This window comes from Syngnathus floridae, chromosome 4, assembly GCF_059516105.1.
Source record: "Syngnathus floridae isolate MCC-2025c chromosome 4, RoL_Sflo_1.0, whole genome shotgun sequence".
NCBI classification, from domain to species: domain Eukaryota; kingdom Metazoa; phylum Chordata; class Actinopteri; order Syngnathiformes; family Syngnathidae; genus Syngnathus; species Syngnathus floridae.
Genome location: NC_142416.1, coordinates 4,968,747 through 4,996,500, shown reverse-complemented (window position 1 = coordinate 4,996,500; position 27,754 = coordinate 4,968,747). Strand labels below are relative to the sequence as shown.

The window sequence follows — 27,754 nt, the reverse complement described above, 5'->3', positions numbered from 1 at the left end:
CAAGGTGTCCCCCGCCTACTGCCCGATGACGGCTGGGATAGGCTCCAGCACGCCCGCGACCCCCGTGGGGACTAAGCGGTTCAGAAAATGGATGGATGGATGGATGTATCTACCCTTTAGGACAATGTTTTGTTGATCCAAATGTTTGTTTTCTTTATTTAGAGGTCCGTTTCGCGAATTAGCATCGTTTCGCTTGCTCGTTAGCCTGCACAGTTAACGTGTGTGTTATTCACCGACAGTTTAAGACAGCATTGTAAATATAACGTCATCTGCGGTCAATAGAGGCAATTTATTTCCGAGAAGTGTTTAGTTACAGTGTCTGGGTTATATTTACATGGTTTTGAATTTGTCCTCATTTCTTTATATTTCAGAAACTGCTTATGCTTATTCTTGTATTTGTGCTTGCTACCGGCTGCTCACTTGCTAACTAGATGGCTTGTTTGTTTGCCTAAATACATGTTCTACTCCACTGCATAACTGCACGGCGTTGTACTGGAGCGCATCATTTCAAATGAAAGCAAGAAAATCTTCCCTGATGTCCAACGTGCTTTCTGACAGAAGCCCTGTCGTAGTCAATCACCTTAAAGTCCAGCATTAGAGGTTGCTATCCTCAACAAACAGCCTGTCCATATGATCAGCATTATGGTCAGCTCCATTTTTCCACGATCTCCTCTCACTGTTATTTCTGCTCCCCGGTCAGCCCCTTTCTTCCGCCTGCAAATAATCAGCACTCATTGCCTGACACCTGTTCAATACCACACCTGCTCCTGGCTCTCCTATTGAAACCCTGCACTCCCATCACTCCTGGCTGGTTCATCGGCTTTGACACATGTACACCTGCCACCTGTTGCTGCTCTGTTTCCTGACTCCTGTTTGCCTGATCTGCTGTGTAGCAGTATGCCTGCTTGCTTGCTTCCTGCCTTTTGCTTTCTCTGTAAGATCTGACCCTGTCTGTTCCCGACGACGAACTTGCCTTGCTCGTGTCTGCCTCGACGATGAACGACGCTCGCTCATCAACTGGCTTGCCAGCCTGCTTTGTGCACCGGGCGGACAGACGGACAAACAGATGGACAGATATTCTATTGATCCCAGTTCAGTGTCCAGCAGTATTCATACCCAAAAGTGGGCACATAGAAGTTACGTAGGATAACAGATTATTATGAAATTGGCATGCACCAGTAAGATATAATTAAATAAACAAAAAATAAACATCAATCATGTTAAACACGTCAAACATTAACCCATGATCAAATCCGTGATCATCCACTTGATCTTGTCTCACGGCACGGGGGAGAAATAATCCCCTCAGCCGTGGAGCAGGACGGTGTCAGCAGCCTTCTCTCTCTCTCTCTCTCTCTCTCTCTCTCTCTCTCTCTCTCTCTCTCTCTCTCTCTCTCTCTCTCTCTCTCTCTCTCTCTCTCTTGCTCTGAACTTTTGAACTCAACATTTCCTTATAACCAAGTGAGGGCACTCAAAGTGCATGGCACTTGTTTCTAAGTGACTCCATCTGGAAACTGAAGTATGAGTTGACAGAAAGAGTAGAAAGCCTTACCTGTGTTTTATTTGAAAACATCTGAGTGCAAAGGTTCTTACACACAAAAAAAGAGTGAATGGAACACAAATTTTGAATATTAGGGCTGATGTGTACCAAGGGGAAAATAATCACAGTTAAATAACTGACGCAAAATGGTCTGTACACATCCCCACATTATTCTGACAAGGGAAAGGCTATTTGCAATTTGGTGATCATTTCAAAGCATTAATAATAAAAGTGAACATGTTCTATCTAAAACTAATTATACTGTACAGTTTGTCTTCGATATATTGCGGTTCACCTTTTGTGCCTCAATGTTTTGCTGATTTTTTTTGTAGTGTTGGTATCCTGTTTTATTTATTTATTAATTTCACAACATAGGATTGGTTAATGGAAAATGAAGTGCACTTATAGTTTTTGCACTGCCTGACACACTGTGAGTTGCAATGGAGTCTGACAGGGGTGTGGTGTTAGAAAGGGGGGGGGGGGGGTCTAGAAAGATAGAAACGTCAACTTGTGTTTTGCATGAGCAGCCAGTGGATTATTGGGTATGGTGGCTTTGTTGGGTGTGCCTTGTCATAAACATTGTGTCTTCTATCAAGACTGATAGCATATTCATTTACCGTATTTTCCGGACTATAAGTCCCTCTGGAGTACACGTCGCACCAGCCAAAAATTGCATAATAAAGAAGAAAAAAAAAACCCACAAATAAATCATATCGGAGTACAAGTCGCATTTTTGGGGGAACTTTATTTGACAAAATACAACACCAAGAACAGACATAAATAGACAACAACAGGCTAAACGATACAGTATGCTGATGTTACTTAAACACAAATGAGGAACTGAGAACGTGCCTGACGTAACATATTATGAGTAATTCAAATAACTATTGTTAGAGGTGTGCACACTCCAACTTATTTTGCAAGAACCAAAGAGGAGACAAGTAAGTCATTTTAAGCACCTGCAGGTGGAGAGTCCATTCGTCGCTGTGTGGGCATCGATGATCGAATGAAGTCTGACTCAGGCCTCTTTCAGGAGCATTTTTATTGAGAGAAACAGAGCGGGGGTGAGAGTGGGGGTCAGAGGTCGACAGGATGGGGCCGAAGCCCCTGGCCTGCTGATCAAAGCACAGCAGGGGGTCTTTCACGATGTTGTGTAAACAAAACAACTTTGATCGCTTCCTCTGCAGCTAGTCAATCAGTTCAGAAGATCGTAGCACTTTGTTCTACTACTTTTGTTAAGACAGGATAAGCGAGTTTAATTATTACAGGTTACATTCCAACATAAGCATCCGATCAAACTAATCTATCAACCCTAAAAACTATAACATAAATAAAAAGTTTATCAAACCATCGGTGTCACTCCAAATCATTAAATCCATCGAAATCTTCATCCTTTGTGTCACTTATAAACAACGCCGCTGCTGACTCTGAGGTGCGTACGGAGCACCACTCAAGTGAAGTTGCCCCAGATGCAGGATTCCTGGTTGAGCAGCAAAGCAGACAAGTTCCGGGGCTTTGCAGATAGGAACGACATGAAGCGCTTTCACGACAGCTTGAAGGAAGTCTATGGCCCTTCTACCTCAGAATCACTGTCTCCTCTCTTCAGTGCTGATGGTAAACGATTATCACTGTTACAGTGTTCCTCACTCTAACTTCTTTGCAAGAACCACACGTGAGACACTTCACTGGTTTCTTTTATATCAAACAAATTGTTTTAAGTTCATTACCTGACATGTTTCGGCGGTTTCTTCTGCCTTCATCAGACTTCATTGACTCTGATGAAGGCGGAAGAAACCGCCGAAACATGTCAGGTAATGAACCTAAATCAATTTGTTTGATATAAAAGAAACCAGTGAAGTGATTAAAAAGGAAAAACAAGATGAACTTAGTACAAACACACATGAGACAGTTTGGCCATTTTACGCCTGCAAGCGGAGGAAGCCATCAGCACCCTGTGTGGTACAGAGATGCTTGAAAACAGTCTGCCTTTCACCTCTTGCAAGTGAGTATTTATTGAGAGAAAACAGGGTGGGGGTGAGAGTGAACAAGTTTGGTGTTCTCCTCGGCAGCTGGTCAATCAGTGCAGGGGGTCTTCACACTTTGTTTTACGATGTTGTGGGGACAGAACAAGTTTGGGTGTGTCCTCAGCAACTGGTTAATCATTATAGTCTACATTCCAACATAATCATACGATCAAAATAATTTGTCAACCCTAACAATCACAGACGGGGAAGATTTTGGAGAGATGAGCGAAACACTTCCACAGCGTCCTGAACAGGCCTTCCACCATCAACGATGATGCCAGCGACAGGCTACCCCAAGTGCCTGTTGAAAAGACAATGGATGCCCCACCTACCTTGGATGAGATTCAGAAAGCAGTCCAACTACTTTCCAGTGACAAAGCACCTGGTTCTGACTCAATCCCAGCTGAAATCTACAAGGAAGGTGGTGCGGCACTGGTCGTGAAACTTCACCAGCTGTTTCAGGTCATCTGACAGCACGGGACAGTGCCACATGACTTCAAAGACGCCTCAATCATCCACCTCTACAAGGGCAAGGGAAACCGCCAAGTCTGCGACAATAATAATAATAATTCACTCAACTTACTATATAGCGCTTTTCAAGGACCCAAAGACGCTTACAGAGAAACAGGGTGTGGACGTACGGAGGGGTACGAGGGTGAGACATTAGGATAAAGTTAGAAACAGGAAATAGCTTATGGGTAGAAATGGTCATAGGCTTGAGAGAAGACGTATGTTTTCAGACGGGACTTGAATATGGGGAGTGAGGGTGAGTCGCAGACAGATTGGGGGAGAGAGTTCAAGAGTTGGGGTGCTGTGCGGGAGAAGGCTCTGTCACCAAAGGATTTAAGATTGAATTTTGGGACTGTCAGGTGTGAAGTAATGGAGCATCGGTGAGGACGGGTGGGGCGATAGTGGATGAGGAGGTTGGATAGGTAAGGGGGGGGCAGGTGGTGAAGGGTTTTGAAGGTGAGGAGGTGTATCTTGAAAATGATGCGCTGTTTGATGGTGAGGCAGTAGAGAGAGTGGAGAAGTGATGGGAGTGATGTGTTTGTGGGACTGGGTGTGGGTAAGGAAGTGGGCAGCAGAGTTGTGGACTAGTTGAAGTCTATGGAGGGAGTGAGCAGTCGTGCCAGTGAGAAGGGAGTTGCGGTCGTCAAGCCGGGAGGAGATGAAGGCATGGATGAGGGATTCAGTGGCAGGGAGAGAGAGGCAATGTCGGATTTTGGTGTGCGGCAGAGGTGGAAGTAGGAGGTCTTGACAATGGAGCTAATATGTGGGTGGAAGGAGAGGATGGGGTCCAGGATAACGCTGAGGTTGCGTACCAGAGGGGAGGGAGTGATGGTCGAGGAGTGGATGGCTGATGGGCAGTGAGATGTGTGGAAGCAGCAGTGGACCGGGTTGTGATGCTGGTGCAGTGAGTGGTGTTGGTTGACCCCGACTGTACCTGCATGAATGGTAGGCCCCAGTGTGCCATGGTGTCACACAGCTGAGCCACAGCTGGCGAGCTCACAGGGAGTAGAGGCTCCGCCCGAGAACGCCGGCCGCATGGCCAGAGAGCTGGGTCAAAGCTGTTGCTGTTGGTGTGGAGGGGCAATGTTAGGGTTTTCCAGGTTATCTTTATCATAGGATTATGTTGGAATGCAACAGATAATAAATACCTTACCTTGTCCTCCTTATCACAAGGTCGTAAAACATCCCCTGAGATGTTTAGACTAGAGGACAAGGGCTTTCTATTCAGCCCACTCATACCCCCACTCTGTTTCTCTTAATAAATATCCTCTTGCAGGAAGGAGAGTTCAGACCTCCATTCGAACATCGCTGCACGCACAGCGACGAATGGACTCTCCACCTGCAGGTGTCTAAAAGGACTTACTTGTCTCCCGTGTGGTTCTTGCAAAATAAGTTGGAGTGAGCAAATCTCTAACAGACGCAGCGGGCCAGTTAAGGCCGGCACAACTACCACCACACACTAGTGCACTCACCTGAGTCCAGAGCAAGCGGCCCCAGGCTCAGAGCCGAAAAGCAGGAGGGTCCGGTGGTGGTTTGGCCAGCGGACTGTTAGCTAGCTAGCTAACGTAGGACGTAGTCCAAGGGAGAGGAAACAGATGAGTGCGAGTGGAGCTGTGCGGTGGACGGGAGCGACACGGAAAACAGAAAACAAGACAACACGACTAGAACAAAACAAAAGACGGGCACACTGAAATTGGGACAACGCAAAACAAGTAGCGAACATGGTCCAGGATAAAAGTGGCAGTCAAGAGACCAGACGCCAACGTTGCTCTAACCAGGAAGACAACTCTAACCCTCCCAGGTCAAGGATCCCTGACAATCATCACGGAATCTACTTGCTGGCCATCACAGGTAAGATCCTGGCCAGAGCTTTGCTCAACCGCCTCATCACGCACCTCGAGCAAGGCCTCCTACCCAAGAGCCAGTGTGGCTTGCGGAAAGAAAGCAGAACTATAGACATGGTATTTGCTACTAGACAACTACAAGAAAGATGTCAGGAAAAGAATGTCGACCTATAGACTCCACCGCCGTCGATTTGACCAAAGCCTTCGACATTGTTAGTAGAGAGGGTCTATGGGGAATCATGGCGAAGTACAGATGCCCCAGAAAGTTCATCTCCATCATACGTCAATTACACGACAGCATGTTGGCAAGAGTCCAGGATAACGGTGAGAGGACTGCTTCATTCCCTGTCTCCAATGGAGTGAAACTAGACTGTGTCCTTGCCCCCACCTTGTTCAGCCTCATGTTTTCAGCCATGCTGACAGATGTCTTCAGAGATTCTGATGTAGGCATTCGCATCAAGTACTGGATGGATGGTTCAATATTCAACCTCAGGAGGCTTGAAGCAAATACCAAGGTTTAGACTGATGTCGTCAATAAATTCCTATTTGCCGATGACTGCGCCCTCAACGCTGCCACTGAAGCTGACATGCAAAAGTGTTCTCTGACGCCTGCAACAACTTTAGCCTCGTGTAAAAGCACGAAAAAGATTGAGGTAATGCATCAGCCAGCTCTAGGGTTTACCATCAATGGGCAGTGACCAATGTTCCCTCTAACTTTTCAAGTGTCTGTGCAAACACACAAGCTCCCTGGGCACACTGTGGACCACTGTGTTGAACACTAGCATAACGAACTAACTAACTAAATAAATAAATAAATAACAAAATAAATAACTAACTAACTAACTAAATAAATAAATACATGAAAACGGAATAAAAACGGGTTGCAGGTGAACCAATATTAATGCTGTGAGAAGATCTGAAATGACCAGAAATGAATACAGAAACTGAAACTGCAGAGTCCATTTCTGTCTGGATGCAGCTTTCTTGTCACCAATTCCAATCGCTTTAGATTGGTGTAGTTTTCCATATTGTGTTCTGAGTGAGGCAGCTTTCGACTGGACCTCTCCAACAGTTACATAACAAAAGCACATTTGAAAGGTTTGTCAGACAACAGACTTGGATCCTGTAGCCGCTAGTCTCCTTGGAACTGCTATTTCGCCCTGGAACCTCAGTGTATTCTGCTGCTGGAAAATATCTGCAACTTGGCCTTGATTGATTGATTGATTGATTGATTGATTGATTGATTGATTGAACATTTATTGATCCCGGGGGTGGGGAAATTCAGGCCCCACAGTATCCATACCACAGAGCGGGTATACAAAAGACACACAGATGGCATGAGCGCAACTCAATAGGCTCTCATAAGGCTGCCACACAAAGGTGCCACAAAGAAAGCCAGAAAGTGCAAAAGATAAAAGCCATCAAAGCAAAGCAAAGCAAAGCAAAAAGACAAAGGAAAAAACCTCGGCCAACCAGCACCCCTCAATATCAGGGAACACCCCAAAACACACAAAATAGCCTCCACGGGGTCCATAGACAGGTGTAAGGGCAGTCCAGTTCAACGGCGCCCAATGGACCGTGGTCGTGAATCGGTGAAAACATCACAAAGCAGGCAAACGTGTGAGCAGCGTCCTGGGCACCCAGTCGGGGCACGTGCAGATGGTCACCACGGGGCTAGCATGGCGAAGGTCGTTGGTTCCGACGAGCATGAGGGAGCGGACTCCCCACAGGTGTTGCGGCTGCGAGGCCAAGGCGAGGGACCCGGTCAGCACCGGCCGGATAAGTAGGAAGCCGTCGTAGAGTTACGCCGGTCTCGACCGATGTGTGCAGCCATCTCTGTTAGCTGTGGTTAAGCCTGTGTTTGAAGCCCAGCTAGCAGTAACTCGGGCCCAGCTAGTTGTGGTTGGACTAGTTGTTGAGTTGCTCTGAAGGGACTACAGCTCTGCTGATAGAAGGGTGTAGCAGCTGCTGGGTTGTTAGCCCTCAACTTTGGAAATACTTTTTGAGTACTGATGGTGCCTGAGCATGGCGAAATGTCGATAGCATCCGGCCATCTGGATTGTCAGCCCTCAATTCACTGGTGCTGGTAAACCACATGGTGCGGTGATGGTACCACAGTGTAGCACATCGCTTTCAGCGGCGGGCAGGTATTGTTTCAATGTTGTCCAGGTTAGCTGGAAGGAGCATGTTGTTTTGGCTCATAGAGGTCCCTGTGGCTTTGGGAATGTCTGGAAAGTTGTGAGAGATGCTTTTATGGGCCAGGGTTTAACTCCATGTGACCAGCCAGGACTGCTCTGAAGGTTAAGTGGAAGAGACTGGATGATCGTCCTGGACGAATCACTGTCATGGTCTTAGTTTATTTGGTTTTGATTTGGACTTTTGTTCATTGTCATGTTTTCTTTGTGTTTCTCATCTTCAATGTCAGTGCCGTCAGGTGATTGTTTCCACCGGTTCTTGTTATCTCGTCAGTTTGTTTGTATTTAGTGCCCTCCTTTCTGCTTAGTTATTGTTGGATCATTGTCATTTGTCCTCTGTCATATGTGCTGTGTGTCTCGCCTTGTTTTGGCTTCCCCAGCATTGTCTTGAGCAACTGCATGGGCACATGAGGCTTCATTAGGTTTCCAGGCCCTCCAGCCAGGCGGTTTGCAAGTAGGTTTATTTTTTGAGGCTTCATGTGCACACAAAACCCTCTTTCTGGTCAAAAAGTGCTCCTGGAGTAATTCATTCCATGAATGAGAATACCTTTTATATCTTGGTTCATGTAGCCTGATTCAAATGTATAAAATCTGCATGTGCATTAATATGTAACATAGAAGTGGAATTTTGTGTTTCAATATGTAATTTCTGATAAGACAGTCACAAAGATGACTGAGAGATTTTTGTTTTTTTTGTTTTTAAGTGCTGCTGTGTGCACTGCAAGAAACACTGTTCAAGATTCAAGATTCAAGAATTTTTATTCGCCATGTTTGAGCATGCCAAACAAGGAATTTGACTTCGGTACATCACAGCCTCTGTTCAACATTTAGGTGACTAACAACACTCAGGACGTGTGAAAAATGACAAGTATTATCAAACATCCCCTGATCTTAAACTCCCAGGAGGGCAACGGAAAACTCAAAACTCCAACTAGGGGAAATGAGAAACCTTGAGAAGAGACCACAGATGGGAGGATCCCTCTTCCAGGATGACCAGCCTGCAATGGATGCAGAGAGGACACATAGTACAAATAGTGTAGACAATTCAAAAAAGGAGTGGAGAGCAGGATGTTATTGCAAAGCTATGACTCTGAGACTCTAAGAGTGGTAGTGGATATGCTTATGGATAAAGATGACTTGAATAGGATTGTGCTTGTGAACAGTGAAGAGGGCGGTATATGTGCTTGTACAACTGATACGGATTTTTTATTGTTGCTTATTCACGAAAAAAACAATTGGCTCCATGGAAACGATTGCAAAGAATCTCTCTTAAGCACAGAAACTCAAATCGCGCAGGAGGGACAGGGAACGCATTGACACTTTTGTGTCAGCCAATCGCAAAAGCCGTTGAGCCAACGAGGCCTCGTCTGTCATCTGTGACGTCACCGCTCCAAAATGGGACATGCCTCGATATGTGCTCCACTAAACACTTCCTGCATTACTCAACACTCCACGTTCCAACACTACCTAAAAGCAATAATGACATGACTTTATGTGGTATATTGCAACAAGCCTGTGATCAGTGTACAGCGACAAACATACCCACGTGAATGTTGTCCTTGAAAACTGCATTTGTGAGATTGAAGATGACATGTTGACTGAAATTGTCGTCTGACTCACTGAGTCAAGTTAAAGTACTTATATAGCCCTTATTCACAAACATGTCTCAAAGGGCTTCACATGGCCACAGTTAAGAATTATTCTCAACATCCGTTTATCTAAACTCCGAGTCTGGTCCCACTACTGCAGCCCCGAGTTCGGTCTACTTGACTGCTGCAGCCCTGAGTCCGGTCACCTACTTGCTGCAGTCTCGAGCCCGGTCTCCTTGAATGCTGCAGCCCCCGAGCCCGATCTCCTCGACAACTCCTCATCGCGCGTGCGTAAGAGCGTGTGTGTGTGTGTTCACATTCTATATAAAATACGACTTCAGTCAGTCTGGTGTGTGAACATATCCGTCTTCAAAGTGACCCGCACGCGCAGCAGAAAGAGACATCACTCGCAATGTAGTGTTTGCGGAAGTAAATGCGGTGCCAATATATCTATTTCCTTGCCTGCACGGGGCACATGATGACCTCTAGATCGGATATGGGCAACCTGGTCATTACGATGACATGCGATTACTTTGCAAACCATCGGATACATATCTGATCTAGGACCACGTGAATGTGGCCCAGGTTGAATTTGAAAAAAAAAAAAAAACAATTGAGCGATGCAGACTGTCTTAAAGAACTCAAGATACAGGTTGCATATGGGCAGAAACAAAAAGAAATTGACCTGTAGGTTCAATGGAGCCCAAGTGTGACAAAAAAGCAGTGACAATGCAAATTAATGAAAAATTGAGAAAAAAAAGCCTTTCGTGTTTTCAAAGGAATGGACACCGCTCAAGCTCAGCTCCACTGAGAGTACAGCAAAAGGGGGGGAAAAGTGTCCCTGCCATGACCAGGGGACAGAGTGACAGAATCTGTGTGCATAAAAGAGAATGACAGAGAAAAAATGTGTGTGAGAATTTGACAGATAGAATGACAGGGACAGGGAAGCAGCGACGTCCCCAGTGATTATGATTTCACGTCTGGTTACATATTCGGTCTTGACAGATCTTGGGGGCTATCTAAGGTTGTCAGTGAAAATTTGCAGAGAAAAGGCCTCCACGTAATTTTTGGCTTCTCTATCAAACTACTATTAGTTATACCTCGTTGTCCCAAAGTTGTGTGTGAATATGACTGTTACGAGGCAATAACCAAATAAGCAGTACTCACTAAAAGACAATGATCCTCCACCATGGGCCTGCTAAACACAAATTGATGCAGCCAAACCCCACTGAACTGTTGCACCATGTGCGACATTCCGACACTAGTTTTGACATGATATAGAATTTTAATTGCAGGTGCAAAAGTCAGTCAATAATACAATGTTATATCTCAGGAAATTTCACAACTAAAACATTTGCGGGTATGCAGCGAAGTCTACATGGCTGCCGCTAACCGCACCACCATACTAGTATGCGTGTGTATTGTTTCACAATACGATATTAAAACTTTCATATGCATCGGAGGCTAAATAATAGCATGGTGAGTTTGTCGCCAAAATGTACGTGTGCAGTTAATGAATGGAACGAATGATCTTCCAAATATTTACTTTCTGCTTTGTTTGTCATACGTTTTTTCTCAGTCTATGATAATCTAGCTGCATTGTCAAGAACAATTCAATCTTTGCTTGACAATTATGGCATACATGATTAATAATACAATAATATATACATAGAGAGAGCGAGAGAGAAAGAGAGAGAGAGAGAGACAGAGAGAGAGAGAGAGAGAGAGAAAGAGAGAGACAGAGAGACAGAGAGACAGAGAGACAGAGCAGGCCAAAAATATTGGCACCCCAGCAATTCTGTCAAATAATAGTCAATTTCCCTCAGAAAATAATTACAATTACAAATGCTTTGATATTAAAATGTTCATTTTGTTTGTCCGTCCATCCATTTCCTGTACCGTTTGTCCCCACGGGGGTCGCGGGCGTGCTGGAGCCTATCCCAGCGGTCATCAGGTAGTAGGCCTGACACCCTGAGCCGGTTCCATCCAATCGCAGGGCACACAGAGACAAACAACCATTCGCACTCGCACTCACACCTAGGGGCAATTCGGAGTGCTCAATCGGCCTACCAAGCATGTTTTTTGGGATGTGGGCGGAAACCGGAGTATTGGGAGAAAACCCACGCGGGCACGAGAACATGCAAACACCACACAGGGAGGGTCGGAGGTGGAATCGAACCCGCACCCTCCTAACTTGTCTTTAATGTAAAATTACAAAAGGAATTGTCAAAAAAGCCCAATTGGATATAATTCCAGAACAAACATAAAAAAGGAGGTAAACAAAAGTATTGGCACCCTTTGAAAAATCATGTGATGCTTCTCTAATTTGTGTACTTAACAGTACTTACCTGTGGCATATAAGAGGTGGTGGCAATGACTAAATCTGACTTGTAGACAGTTAAAATGGATTAAAGTTGACTCATCCTCTGTCCTGTGTCCTTGTGTGTACCACATTGAGCATGGAGAAAAGAAAGAAGACCAAGGAACTGTCTGAGGACTTGAAAGCAAAATTGTGAGTAAGCAGGGACAATCTCAAGGCTACAAGTCCATTTCCAAAGACCTGGATGTTCCTGCGTATATTATGAGCAGTGTCATCAAGAATGTTGAAGCCCATGGCCCTGTGGCTAACCTCCCTAGATGTGGACAGAAAAGAAAAATTGACGAGATATTTCAACGAAAGATTGTGCGGATGGTTGATAAAGAACCTCGACTGACATCCAAACAAGTTCAAGCTGTCCTGTAGTCCGAGGGTACAACAGTTTCAAGCCGTAATGTCCGCCGGCTTCTGAATAGAAACAGACTTGAAGTTAGCAAACCCAGGAAGACCCCACTTCTGACCCAGAGACATAAAAAAAGCCAGGCTGGAGTTTGCCAAAACTTACCTGAGAAAGGCAAAAACTTTTTAGAAAAAGGTTCTCTGGTCAGATGAGAGAAAAATAGAGCTTTTGGGAAAAGGCATCAACACAGAGTTTACAGGGGAAAAAAATGAGGCCTTCAAAGAAAAGAACACGGTCCCTACAGTCAAACATGTCGGAGATTCCCTGATGTTTTGAGGTTGCTTTGCTTCCTCTGGCAATGGACTGCTTGACTGTGTGCATGGCATTATGAAGTCTGAAGACTACCAACAAATTTTGCAGCGTAATGTAGGGCCCAGTGTGAGAAACTGGGTCTCCCTAAGAGGTTATGGGTCTTTCAGCAAGACAATGACCCAAAACACTCTTCAAAAACCTCTAGAAAATGGTTTGGGAGAAAGCACTGGAGACTTCTAAAGTGGCCAACAATGAGTCCAGACCTGAATCCCATAGAACACCTGTGGAGAGAGCTCAAAATGACAGTTTGGCGAACACACCCTTCAAATCTCAGGGACCTGGAGCAGTTTGCCAAAGAAAAATAGTCAATAATTCCAGCAGAGAATTGTAAGAAACTCAACAACACGGTTGTTCGCAGTTATTTTGTCTAAAAGTTGAGCTACCAAGAATTAGGCTAAGGGTGTCAAAACTTTTGTCTGGCCCATTTTTGGAGTTTTGTGTAAAATGGCAATTCATTTGACTCTTTTTCCATTCTCTTTTGTGTTTTTTCATTGCAAGCAAAATACATGAAGATGATAATACCATATCATTTGTAATTAAAATCATTTTCTGGAAGAAATTGAGCATTTTCTGACAGAATTGAAGGGGTGCCAATACCTTTGGACAGCACTGTCTATATTAGGGCAAACTACGGCACGCGGGACACATCTGGCCCACGGGGTTGTTTAATCCGGCCCGCCAAACCTGAATAAAGTGTATTATTAAACTTTTTTTTTTGGTTAGTTTCGCTGCAATCACTATGTTTCCCAAATAGATGGGGAAGCGCTCGCCCGCGCATTTACTCCCGGAAGCCGTGTCAGAAAGCTCGGTGCACACTCACAAGTGGGTGTACGTATTAAGTAGTACGGACCCGGCGCACTCAGCGCTCTATTTCCATCGTTGCTGAATTTCGAGTGTGGGCTGTGACGTCAGTATTCTCGCAATTTGCGCGCTGAGCTTTCAGATAGTTTTACGCTAATGCCACCCACAAACCTTACCCTGGAATCCTTCCATTAAAATGAGAGGCCCGAGGAAAAGAAAGGTGGACACAGTGCCGAGTGTTTAAAAAAAAAAGAGTGGACAATTTGGCTCGACCTACGTGTGTGAGTAGACGTTCAGCCCCATTAACGTCAACAAAGCCCGTCACAGATTTAGGTTCACGGACCAACACCTCGGCTCTATCCTAAGAATTACCACAACAAATTTTACTCCAGACCATGATGCACTAGCAAAAAAGGGAGACCAACAATATTATTGATTTCTTTATTACTTTATTTACATGTATTCTTTCACTGATTGTTAAAGATGATGTATTTGGTCAGAATGTTTGCCATTTGATGTGATTTTGCCTCATTGTGTGAAGGCAATGGCCTTCACATATATGTTATTCTACACCATCCATCCATCCATCCATCCATCCATCCATCCATCCATCCATCCATCCATCCATCCATCCATCCATCCATCCATCCATCTTCTTCCGCTTATCCGGGGTCGGGTCGCGGGGGCAGCAGCTTCAGGAGGGACTCCCAGACTTCTCTCTCCCGAGCCACTTCATCCAGCTGATCCCGGGGGATCCCTAGGCATTCCCAGGCCAGCTGAGAGACATAGTGTCTCCAGCGCGTCCTGGGTCGTCCCCGGGGTCTCCTACCGGTGGGACATGCCCGGAACACCTCCCAGGGAGGCGTCCAGGAGGCATCCTGATAAGATGCCCGAGCCACCTCATCTGGCTCCTCTCAACGTGGAGAAGTAGCGACTCTACTCCGAGTCTCACCCGGATGACTGAGCTTCTCACCCTATCTCTAAGGGAGAGCCCGGACATCCTGCAGAGAAAACTCATTTCGGCCGCTTGTATCCGGGATCTCGTTCTTTCGGTCACGACCCATAGCTCATAACCATAGGTGAGGGTAGGAGGATAAATCGACCGGTAAATTGAGAGCTTTTCCTTTTTGCTCAGCTCTCTCTTTACCACGACGGACCAGGACAGAGTCCGCATTACTGCCGACGCTGCACCGATCCGCCTGTCAATCTCGCGCTCCATCCTCCCCTCACTCGTGAACAAGACTCCTAGATACTTAAACTCCTCCACTTGGGGCAGTCTGGGGATTTAAGATACAGCAGGCCTCCATTTCCGGAGAGGGCATTCCACCCTTTTCCGAACGAGGACCATGGACTCGGATTTGGAGGTGCTGACCCTCATCCCGACTGCTTCATACTCGGCTGCGAACCGCTCCAGTGAGACATGGAGATCAAGGCCTGAAGAAGCCAACAGCACCACATCGTCAGCAAAAAGCAGAGACGCGATGCTGAGGTCCCCGAACCGGACCCCCTCAACGCCTTGGCTGCGCCTAGAAATTCTGTCCACAAAAATTATGAACAGAATCGGTGACAAAGGGCAGCCCAACCCTCACTGGGAATGAATCGGACTTACTGCCGGAAATGCGGACCAAACTCTGGCATCGGTGGTACAGGGACCGAACCGCCCTTATCAGTTCGCTCGGCACCCTTTACTCCCGAATCACCCTCCACAGAACCTCCCGAAGGACACGGTCGAACGCCTTCTCCAAGTCCACAAAACACATGTGGACTGGTAGGGCGAACTCCCATGCACCCTGGAGGATCCTGCTGAGGGTGTAGAGCTGGTCCACTGTTCCACGGCCAGGACAAAAGCCACACTGCTCCTCCTGAATCCGAGGTTCGACCTACCGACGGACCCTCCTCTCCAGCACCCTTAGACCTTACCAGGGAGGCTGAGGACTGTGAGTCCCCTGTAATTGGAACACACCCTCCGGTCCCCCTTTTAAAAAAGGGAACCACCACCCCAGTCTGCCAATCCAGAGGTACTGTCCCCGATGTCCACGCAATGTTGTAGAGGCGTGTCAGCCATGACAGCCCCACAACATCCAGAGCCCTTACAATCTCCGGGCGGTTCTCATCCACCCCCGGGGCCTTGCCACCGAGGAGTTTTTTAACTACCTCAGTGACTTCGACCCCAGAGATTGGAGAGTCCGTCTCAGAGTCCCCAGGCCCCGCTTCCACAATGGAAGGTGTTAGAGATTTGCTCACTCAAACAATATTTTGCAAGAACCACACGGGAGACAAGTAAGTCCTTTTTGACACCTGCAGGTGGAGAGTCCATTCGTCGCTGTGCGTGCAGCGATGCTCGAACAGATCTCTAGACTCTCCTTCCTGCAAGCGGATATTTATTAAGAGAAACAGAGTGGGGGTTGAGAGTTGACAGGTTTGGTGAACCCCCGGCCTCTGGTAAGATCAGAGCAGGGGGTGTTTTACGATGTTGTGGGAAACAGAACAACTTTGATTGCTTCCTCTGCAGCTGGTCAATCAAGCAGAGAATGCAACCACATTATTTTACTGCGTTGTGAGAGCAAGACAAGATTGGTTAATCATTATAGTCTACATTCCAACATAATCCTATGATAAAGATAACCTGGAAAACCCTAACAGAAGGCGTGTAGATGGAATTGAGGAGGTCTTCGAAGTATTCCCCCACCGACTCACGACGTCCCGAGTCGAGGTCAGCAGAACGCCATCCCCAATGTAAACAGTGTTGACGGTGCACTGCTCGCCCCTCCTGAGAAGCCGGATGGTGGACCAGAATTTCCTCGAAGCCGTCCCGAAGTCATTCTCCATGGCCTCGCCAAACTCCTCCCACGCCCGGGTTTTTGCCTCGGCAACCACTGAAACCGCGTTCCGCTTGGCCATCCGGTACCTGTCAGCTGCCTCCGGAGTCCCACAGGCCAAAACGGCCCGATAGGACTCCTTCTTCAGCTTGACGGCATGCCTTACCGCCGGTGTCCACCAGCGGGTTCGGGGATTGCCGCCACGACAGGCACCAACGACCTTACGGCCACAGCTCCGGTCGGCCGACTCAACTATGGAGGCGCGAAACATGGTCCACTCGGACTCAATGTCCCCCGCCTCCCCCGGGACATGGGAAAAGCTCTGCCGGAGGTGGGAGTTGAAGCTCTTCCTGACAGGGGATTCTGCCAGACGTTCCCAGCAGACCCTCACAGAGTGTTTGGGTCTGCCAGGTCGGACCGGCATCTTCCCCCACCATCGGAGCCAACCCACCACCAGGTGGTGATCAGTTGACAGCTCCGCCCCTCTCTTCGCCCGAGTGTCCAAAACATGCGGCCACAAATCTGATAACACGACTACAAAGTCGATCATCGAACTGCGGCCTAGGGTGTCCCGGTGCGAAGTGCACACATGGACACCCTTATGTTTGAACATGGTGTTCATTATTGACAATCCGTGTCGAGCACAGAATTCCAATAATAGAACACCGCTCGGGTTCAGATCGGGGGGGGGGGCATTCCTCCCAATCACGCCCTTCCAGGTCTCACTGTCATTGCCCACGTGAGCATTGAAGTCACCCAGTAGAACGGTAGATTCCCCAGAAGGAGCGCTCTCTAGCACTTCTTCCAAGGACTCCAAAAAGGGTCGATACTCTGAGGTGCCGTTTGGTACATAGACACAAACAACGGTCAGGACCCGTCCCCTCACCCGAAGGCGGAGGGAGGCTACCCTCTTGTTCACCGGGGTGAACCCCATTGTGGACATTCCATGTCCCAAGAGCCAGCTTCTGCAGCCGGGCATCGGACCCCCAAGGTCCCTGCCTTTGGCCGCCGCCCAGCTTACACTGCACCCGACCCCTTTGGCCCCTCCCACAGGTGGTGAGCCATAGGAAGGGGGACCCACATTTCCTTTTCAGGCTGTGCCCAGCCGGGCCCCATGGGCGAAGGCCCGGCCACCAGACACTCGCCTTCAAGCCCCGCCTCCAGGCCTGGCTCCAGAGGGGGGCACCGGTGACCCGCGTCCGGCCGAGGGAAAACGAAATCCTTTTATGTTTTTCTTCATAAGGGGCTTGTGTGAGCCATGCTCACCTAGGACCCGTTTGCCATGGGTGACCCTACCAGGGGCATGAAGCCCCAAACAACGTGGCTCCTAGGATCATTCGGGCGCGCAAACCCCTCCACCACGGTAAGGTGACGACTCACGGAGGGGGAACTTTATCACAATATTGTAATTTTCTGAGACAGCTCTGTATATGTATATAAAAGAATGTTGATGGGGTGTGAAGAAACAAAGGATATCTCAAACTGTATTTTACTTCAACATTTTTTCCATCACACAGTTTCAGTAGAACTATTGTAACTTACCTTTTCTTTCCAACTAATTACTGGAAACGGGAATGGCACATGGTGGTGAATAAGAGAGCAAATAATTTGTTCTATGTATTGTTCATCTCGTCAATATTTCAACTCTCTGCTCGCTCATAATTGAAAGGCTAGGCAGGGGACTGGAGCAACAAATAGCATGATCAATACAAGGTCTGATGCGTAAATTGATCGTACTTGTGTGTTCGACACTGTGCATGTGCACAAGCATGTATGTAAGTTATGGAAGAGGCTTTCACCCGTGCAACGCTGTACATGTATAGTTACACTCTCACATATTGAAGTGTTCAATCAGTGTAATTCATTCTCGCCAGGAGAATTGAGTGGTTGCAGGACGATTCATTTACTCTGCATGCTCCAATCAAAACTATTCCCAGCTTTCCCTGCTGTAATAATCACTGCATATGAAATTAGAAGATCCATAATGCCAAACTGCTTCCCACCAAGGTCCAAGTCGGCACACAAGGGATTGCGAGTCTGTGTTAGTCATTATGGCAGACATATTTTCAGTTTACATTACACTCAGTATAATTAATTAGGAATAAATTTGGATTTGTATAACAATGTTTTTTATCGCTTACCAAGACTGTTAATATAAAAAAAAATATTAGTCTCTGTATTTATTATGTGAGTTGGTTATACTGTAAATTGGTTCTGGTGACTTGTTGTTTTATATGGTTTGTTTTTGTGTATTGTTGGTATATCTCAGTTGAAAACTACAAATAAAGTTTGCAAAAAAAAAAACGAATAGGCTCTGGATTCTGTGCCGTCGGAAAGATCGTCTGTAATGCTTGTAAAATATCTTACATTATGCACAATCACAACAAAGCTATGAATTTCAATTTTGTAACAGTATTTGCTAAGCAGCACATTTTAAGGTGTATTCATCCAATATTCCTCTGTACCTTAGATTTGTGGGTCCTGTGTCAGCAATTCCACAGTCATGAATATTAATGTTAACATTCAAACCTTGCGTCCTTTGAGACGCATAATACCCACAATTGACAAGAGGAACCTGAGATAAAATAAAATTGTCATGTTTTGAGTTTTATCTGATAACAGTTTCTATTGAGAGTCCCATTCTTTCAAATAACATTTTGAAAATGTTTGGTGTCGGGGCACCATGCTGAAGTAGCGATCAGCTCGTCTTCCTCACATTTTTAAATTTCTAAGTTCGAATCTTGGCTCAGCCTCAGGCCCCCTAGAGGCGAGCTTGCATGTTCTCCCTGTTTGTGAGAGTTTTCCAGCATTTGAACAAAATGCATGTTAGGGTAATTGAAGACTCTAAATTGTTTGTTGGTGTTACTGTGAGTGTGAATAATGGTTTGACTTTCTGCTTTCGGATGGATGGATGGATGGATGGATGGATGGATGGATGGATGGATGGATGGATGGATGGATGGATGGATGGATGGATGGATGGCTGGCTGGCTGGCTGGCTGGCTGGATGGATGGATGGATGGATGGATGGATGGATGGATGGATGGATGGATGGATGGATGGATGGATGGATGGATGGATGGATGGATGTTATCGCTATTCATGAAGTGCAAATTACCCTCTGTCACAATCCCTCTCAAAATTGTTTTGATATGTCAGGTATTTGTTTGAGTTCTTGTGAGAATTCTAGAATTGGGGGTTCTATCCCTAGCCTTTGTGATCATGTTGAAGTGTCTTTGAGCAAGACACTGGACCCTAGTTGCTTCTGATGGTGTCATTATAGGGGAATGAAGAAGCAGTATGAAGCACCATAGAAAAGCGCCATACAAGTGACAACCGCAGCCCTTTCAACTCTGAGGCAGTTGAATGTTAGTTACTGCAGCAAATCAGACAAAAAGGTAAAAAAGAGTGTTTGTGGAATCTCTTACAGTACATTGTTCGGTGCAAACATAACCACAATATTTAAGATTGTAGTGCCACAAAACATTATAAATTAAGTTGTATTGTCTTATGTGGCAATTAGTCCACTGCTTCCTAAACACAAACAACACCCGCTGAACCTCTGTCAACCGTTTAGCAAACATTTACAAACTGGGACAGGGGCTTTAAATAAAGACCGTGTACCCTGCGAGATGATTTTAAAGGAAATGAGAAGACCCTTTCATTGTCTAGGAAGAAAGTCGATCGTATTCACCTCTACAATAGTACAAATGTTTGTTTCTAGCTGTCCTCGTTCGCAAAAACACACAAAAGAGAGCTGGTGGAAAGGCAGTAAGGTTGTTTTACCATGGTGTTGATGGGAAAAGAAATAGAGTGGGAGTTATGATAAAGAATAATTAGTTAAGAATGGATGGATATTCTAGAGATGAAAAGTGTCAGACTGAGTGATGATGTTGAAACTTGAAATCGAGGGTGTTATTCTTTTGTTATTCTTGTTTACTTGTTTGTCTGTTGTGGGCCATGTCTTGTCACCGTGGGATAGGGGGGAGCGAAATTTCGGTTTCTTTGTGTGTCTTTGGCATGTGGAGAAATTGACAATAAAGCTGACTTTGACTTTGACTTTGACTTATGTTTAATGTAATAAGTGGTTATTACAGGTAGGATGTGAAGTCTAAAAGAAATTCTGGAAAGAGCTTCATGAAGCAATTCTGAACAACCCAGGCAGAGAGAGATACTATGCACTAGTGTGGCTTGACATGCTGCTGCAGGAAAGAAAACCGCCTTCTCCCACCTCCAGAACCTCACTTACCTCTGTCCATTGTTCTCACAATCAGCTGCTGAAAGTCTCATTAACAACACCGCAAATAACGTATTGTTGTCATGCAGGAGGTGCTTTTCCTAGTCCGGCCAAGGTACTAGGTTGGGGAGAGTGCACCGTTTCCGGGGAACTCTCCCCTCAATGTTGTCACATCTCCCTTTGCCAACTTCCGCACAAGCTGAAGACAAATAACCATCGTTTCAGCGTGGTTAAAAGTGGTTAAAATGCTTGCGCCCTTGTGTGTGGCTGTCAATGTGTCAGAAATAAGATTACTAAAAATGTGACCTTAATTTAAGGTTAATCTGATGTGCTTTAAATGGTGGCAGATATCTGCCGACTCCCACTTTGAATCTAATAGGAAAATCTAAACACAGCTACATCCAGTTTTAAAGGGTGTGCGGAACCACATTATCTCAGTTATTTCTGTTCATTTCCCCTCTCTTACAAGATTTGTTTTTCCATTGACTTGTACAAGTTAGGAGTACCTCTAAGGGTGGAAAAAAAAATAATTGATAGTTTTTATATAATACAAGTGCAAGCCAATTAATTATTTACAAAAACTTTTTGACTTTGTAAAAAACAATTTTATTATTTTCTTGCGACTGTGTTAAAAATAAGTATGAAAGTTCAGTATTTCCTTTTTTATTTATTTTTTTTTAATAAATAATTTTGCCAACAGGTGCCATTTTTTTTGCTAGAGCCCATCCCTCTAAAATTGTATTTGCTCATGCCTGGTGCAGTGTGCCGCGTTCTGCAGCTAGTTTTTATAAGTCATCAGCTGTGGGCAAGTAATTTAGCTGCCGTTTGAAACAAATGAATTGCAGGTGAACAATGTCACACCATTGCAGATGAAACGGTCAATCAAAATGTTTTGTATCACATTATTTTCTACAGCAAAAAAAAGTGAAAAGACATCCACCAGTATTGTCATGTCATTACTGTCAGCGCTCCTAAATACAAAAGCTCGGCTCACCAATGCTCCCCCTTGAAACTACATTAAAAAAAAAATAATTTTTGCTGCTAATAATTTAAGAAGTGTACATATAATGTTTCACTGTCATTACAAAAATACATGTATATTTTGTGCATTTCAACAGAACACTAAATCTGTTTGATTATGTGTTTATGTGTGCATGAGTACATTGTTATGTGCTTGCATGTGGCATTGGAAGGTGTGGTTGGATAAAGGTTTAAAATGGCGCAGGTCCATTATGGTCCATTATTTTAGTCTTCGTAACATTCCTGACTCACTCTTTTTTTCCTCTTTGTTTTCTCTCTCCCTCTCTCGCTCTCTCTCTCTCTCTCTCTCTCTCTCTCTCTCTCTCTCTCTCTCTCTCTCTCTCTCTCGCTCTCTCTCTCTCTCTCTCTGCCCCCTAAAACCATGTCTGTCTCAATGTGTGTTGTCTCCAAACTTCTCTCTAGCCAATTAGTGCACTGGCTCTTTCAGCAGAAGACAATGTGTCTCCTCTAAATCCAGAGAGGAGGCTTTAAACATTCTCTAGAGATTCAGGGAGTAGGCAAAAGGAAGGGCAAGAGCGATGGAGAATGAGACCACACGCACGCACGCACGCACGCACGCACGCACGCACGCACGCACGCACGCACGCACGCACGCACGCACGCACACACACACACACACACACACACACACACACACACACATACACAATCAAAGGTCTTCTGGGTCCTCTAGCCTTTTGCTCAAAGCACCTGAATTACTTTTTGCATAGATTTGCATGTTTGAGTATCTTTATTGGGGCTGTTGTTTTTCTGCCAACGCACTTAAAAACATCAACAACATTTGACATTCATGTGTCATTTTTCACGAACATAATTAAAACAATAAAAACACCAAGCTTATAGGAGGGATATGTGTGTGTCCAGTGTCCAATGATACATGGTCACTGGGGAGGACTGTATAGACAATTATCTAAATAAGACATACCGTATTGGCCCGAATATAAGATGATGGTTTTTGCATTGAACTAAGACTGAAAGAGTGGGGGTCATCTTAGATTCGGGGTCCAGACATTATACCCATTCACTTGTGCGCAGCGGTAAGTTAAAGGTTGCTGGTTTCGACTGAGTATGTTGCTGTGATTGTGTGCGTCTTTGACACAGTGAGTATATACATTCATTGTTACTACTGTCCACTGTTGTGCCGTTTGTCCGATCGCGGTTTGCTTCGTGTGTGCGCCGTTTAAGCGACAGCTTCGGCGCACTCCTTTAAGTTTGCCTTGCATCGTACGAGCAGTGTACACGCATGACTCCAGCCGTTACGCAGTGGCACGGCGACTAACGGTCGCCAGCAAATGTATTTTGTTGTCTCAATGACTTATGTTTGGTGTGTTGCCGAGAGTATTTCATTTATGGTTATTTAGTATAGCGAAACCGTTACACTCAGTTAGTTATGTAATGTGTGCCGTCTACTAGTGTTGTGTGACGTCAGAGGTTGAGCGTTGACTTACGTGCTGTATTTCTGTCTGTTGCAGAACCACGCACACACACACACACACACACACACACACACACCACACACACACCACACACACACACGCACAAACACACCAGACACACACACACACACACAGTTTTACGTTTTTCTATCTTAAAGAGAAGATAACCAACTTTTCAAATTATAATAAAATATTGTTGTTTCATAGGAGCAATAGAGACCGATTTTTCTTGTGCAGATATCAAGGGGGGGCAATTAAAATTCTTGAAAATTACAGTCTATTCAGTACTGTGTTAAGCACAACATTGTGTTTGTAAATTGTGCTGATAAATGAATAATGTTTTGATGCCTTTTCCCATCTTATAATTCCTTTAACTAGGTGTCTAATGATGGTTACATTTTTTTTATTTTGAATTTTTTCAACATTGTTTTCAGGAGCGTTTCTCTGATGCAGATAGCAACAAGGGCTACATTGCCTGGAAGCTCAAAAACACACGGCGAGAATTCAGCGGCGGCAGTAACAGTCGATATCGGAAAAGTAGCTCTCAAACTTCTGACAGCAGTGGGCCGCAGTTGGAGAGGGAAGTAACTAAAGAGCAACAGCTGGAGGGTGATCAATGCTGCGAGGCCGTATCTCTACTGAAACACAGCACAGACAATGAACAGATTTTCATAAAAATGAGAGCAACCTTCCAACACAGACAAAAGTTGATCCATGATCCTGAGCGATGCAGCACAGTGCTTACAGTTTTCCCCAGGTTCCTTGACACAAAAGGCCTTGTAAGTTCACATGAATTATGTTAATGTTTTTTTTTTCATCAATAACGTAAAGATGAAAATGGTAACTTTCTTCCATTGCAACCATCATCAAGTACACCTGCATTTGCTTCTTCTCCTGTCGGTTCTGCAAGACTTTGAGCTGTTGTTTGGAGCAGAGACTTCATCAAAATTCTTGGAGAAGTGGGGAACACTCCTGAAGGCGAAAGTAATCGAGCAAGCTAAAACCCTCAGTAGGACACCCCAGCTTGACTATCTCATTCAGTTGGCAGACAAGAACCCTGATGAGGATGACGAGGTCTCAAGGAAGTGTCAACCCTGTGTATATCTCCCCTTCATTTCAAATGTTGCCTTTTTGTATTGGCTGTGATATGATTGTGCTGATAGCACTTTTATTGACAAGAGTCTTATGACTGTTTATGTTGATTTGTCAGGTGCATCTCATGCTAAAATTAAAGTTTCTCCTCCCTTCTTCTCAGGTTGGGATAGTGACATGGCCTCAATCCTCCTGCTGGTCTACCTCCTTCCACCAAATGGAAAGAAGGGATCCGTGAAGATCAATAGCTGTGGGTCGTGTAGTGGCGTTTCATAATGTTCGTGTATCCTGATTTAGATTTTTGAATTGATCCAATATCATCGATTGGAATCCACACTCCAAAAACAAATGAATGTTTTTACCGATTGTCATTTCTCTTGATTCAATGGGACCTAGGGAGAGAGAGTCGCAAGATGAGGTAGCATGACAACATACTGGATAAAGTAAATTTCAGTCAGCAAATATCTGGAGCTAAGAATATAGTTAAGAGGGTTTACGTAATGTGAGGGCAAACATATACTTTTTTTTATAATTGCAGTACTTTATAAATAGCAATAAAAATGAACCCATTTTCATAATATTATGAATAGCAATTAACATAAATTGATTTACATATTTAATTAAATTGTTGATATTCTTATGTTCTTTCCTATTTCCTTTTTAAGTGATTCTCCAACTGTGCTATCAGATTTGTCTGATTTATCCATGAAAAAAACATGTATAGCCTAGTTATACTAGGCAGGTCGTAACCTTCAGGAGCACTCTCGGGAGCACTCTGGTCCAGCCCAGCGGAGACAGCCCTACATCCTGGCAGTTGGCATGACAAGAAACAAAATCTACGAATACTACATTGCGATGGATGGTGAGCTCCTTCCCTGCAAGGCCAAGTCTTCCCTGTCAGCCTTTGATGAACATTTCAAGACACATTATGTGTTTGGCATCTCCTATGGCCAGGCCCTAAACAGCATATACATACCGTATTTGCCGGTGTATAAGTCGACTCGGTGTATAAGTCGACCCCCTAAAATTCGACGGAAATTTACGATTTCATGATATATCCTTTGTATAAGTCGAGCTCAATTTTTGCATTATATTAAACTTCAAAATTCAATCAGAAATATGCAAAATTTATTGACGAAATGTGTTCAAATTCCGGGAGGCCGTGCGCATGCGCAGTGGCCGGAAATAGCTCCAGCCGAGCGGATCGGCTGTTTATAAGCACCGCGGAGGAGATCGCGGAGCCTCATTCGACTTCCAGCGGCCAGCGAGCTCGCGCACGCCACCCGGCACCACCGGGAGGCCGGAAATAGCTCCAAGCCGAGCGGATCAGCACTTTATAAGCACCGCGGAGGAGATCACGGAGCCTCATTCGACTTCCAGCGGCTAGCGCACTCGCGCACGCCGCCTGGCACCACCGGGAGGCCATGCGCACCCGTCAAGTGGCTGGAAATAGCTCCCGCCGAGCGGATCGGCTGTTTATGAGCACCGCGGAGGAGATCGCGGAGCCTCATTCGACTTCCAGCGGCCGGCGAGCTCGCGCACACCGCCCGGCACATCCGGGAGGCCGTGCGCACGCGCCAAGTGGCCGAAAATAGCTCCCGCCGAGCGGATCGGCACTTTATAAGCACCGCGGATGAAATCGCGGAGCCTCATTCGACTTCCAGTGGGCCGCGCACTCGCGCACGCCGCCCGGTTCAAATTTTCTAAGTGCCAACGGCTCTTGCGCCATAAAGAGTCCGCCTCGGCTGGTTCTTCATGTCGGCCAGAACAAGTGAAAATTCGTCCTCTTCCCCTGGAAGTCTGGCCAAGTTTGGCGAATATTTTCTAAGTGCCAACGACTCAACAGCCCTAAAGTGTCCGCCTCGGCTGGTTCCCCGTGTCGGCCACCACAAGTGAAAATTCGGCCTCTTCCCCTGGAAGTCCGGCCAAGTTTGGCGAAAATTTTCTAAGTGCCAACGACTCAACCGCCGTAAAGTGTCCGCCTCGGCTGGTTCCCCATGTCGGCCATAACAAGTGAAAATTCGGCCTCTTCCCCTGGAAGTCCGGCCAAGTTTGGCGAATATTTTCTAAGTGCCAACGACTCAACCGCCGTAAAGTGTCCGCCTCGGCTGGTTCCTCCGGTCGGCCAGAACAAGTGAAAATTCGGCCTCTTCCCCTGGAAGTCTGGCCAAGTTTGGCGAATATTTTCTAAGTGCCAACGACATTCATTTAGACATGGCGATTGAATGTTTACGTACCGGAAGTTATTGTCGTTGCTTGACGTGCGATGACTCGCACATTCGCTCAATACCCAGAACTTCCCCCGAGCAGTCATCGTCGCTGCCTGGCTTTCGATGTCCGTTATTGAGGTGAGAATATTTGAAATTGTTGCTGAGGATGCGTGTTAATGCGACGAACGCTTTGTAATGATTAAGTTTCTCGCTGTTTGATGAGCCTGACGGACGCACACCCACGCACAATGAGATGCATGACAAACAGCCTTAGTTACCATCACATTTGAAGCGATGAATACGAAGTTAAATTTTATGACTCGGTGTATAAGTCGAGGTCGATTTTTTTCGGTCGATTTTGGATTGAAAAAGGTCGACCAATACACCGGCAAATACGGTATTTGTGCAAACCACCATCTACAATATTGAAGTAGGGCTGTCTCATGAAACTCCCAGAGTCAAGGACCTTAGGGCCAAGCTCCTCAACCGATATAATGATGTACAAATGCTTTGTTTTGTCACTATTCAGCAGTTGATTCATCATCTGTCAGGGTCCGGGGTGGTGTACCTCCTTTTTCCACAGGGAGCAAACGTGAGCAAAGTGGCAGAGGGCCCAGGTGCGGCTCATCAGGCTCGTTAAAGGAGGGCTCTTAAGGAGTACGCTGTCAACCGGTCATCGCCTGAGTGTCCTACCTGTTGTGATCACCTCCACGGTTGTGCCTCTAGCTCCTCGATACCCGCTTGCTCATCGACGCCACGTTCTCCTGATCCTCCGGTCTGCAGTAAGATCTCCGCCACAGCCACATCGAATCTTCTGACCAAGTCTTGTGTATTATCAGGCTCCTGCAGAACGTGAGGATGAACTGATCATTTGAATCAGGTGTATTTAATGAGGGAAATTTGGAAAACATGTAGGAATGCGGCCCCAGAGGACTGGAGTTTGAGACCCCTGCTCTACAATATCTCACGCACCAAGAGACAAGCTATGGAGACATACAACAATGAATCACTGGCTGCTGGCATTCGCCCTTCCTCCTCACCCCTGGGAGCAGGTTTCTTCTTTGTGGGCAAAAAGCATAACACTCCCCGCCCTTGCATCGACTACCGTGGCCTCAACCTCATCACCGTCAAGAACAGGTATCCTCTTCCCCTCATCTCATCAGCATTCGAACCTGTCCAGGAGTCCACCGTCTTCACCAAGCTAGATCTCAGAAATGCATATCACCTGGTCAGGATACGCCAGGGTGATGAGTGGAAGACCGCTTTCAAGACCCGGCTGGGCCACTTCGAGTACCTCGTCACGCAGTGTTTCAACCCCTAGTCAACG

The 27,754-nt window shown here is 45.8% G+C and overlaps 1 protein-coding gene across 1 annotated transcript; it reads left to right on the top strand.

The window, feature by feature from the left end:
• The first annotated feature begins 5,795 nt into the window (after positions 1-5,795).
• Positions 5,796-27,748, top strand: LOC148398605 (uncharacterized). The gene is made up of 8 exons (XM_088372520.1): positions 5,796-6,035; positions 23,560-23,909; positions 24,031-24,212; positions 24,381-24,467; positions 25,002-25,189; positions 26,825-26,926; positions 27,011-27,044; positions 27,480-27,748. Exons 1-8 carry the CDS (start codon positions 5,796-5,798, stop codon positions 27,746-27,748), a joined length of 1,452 nt encoding a protein of 483 aa, XP_088228646.1.
• Positions 27,749-27,754: the final 6 nt, after the last annotated feature.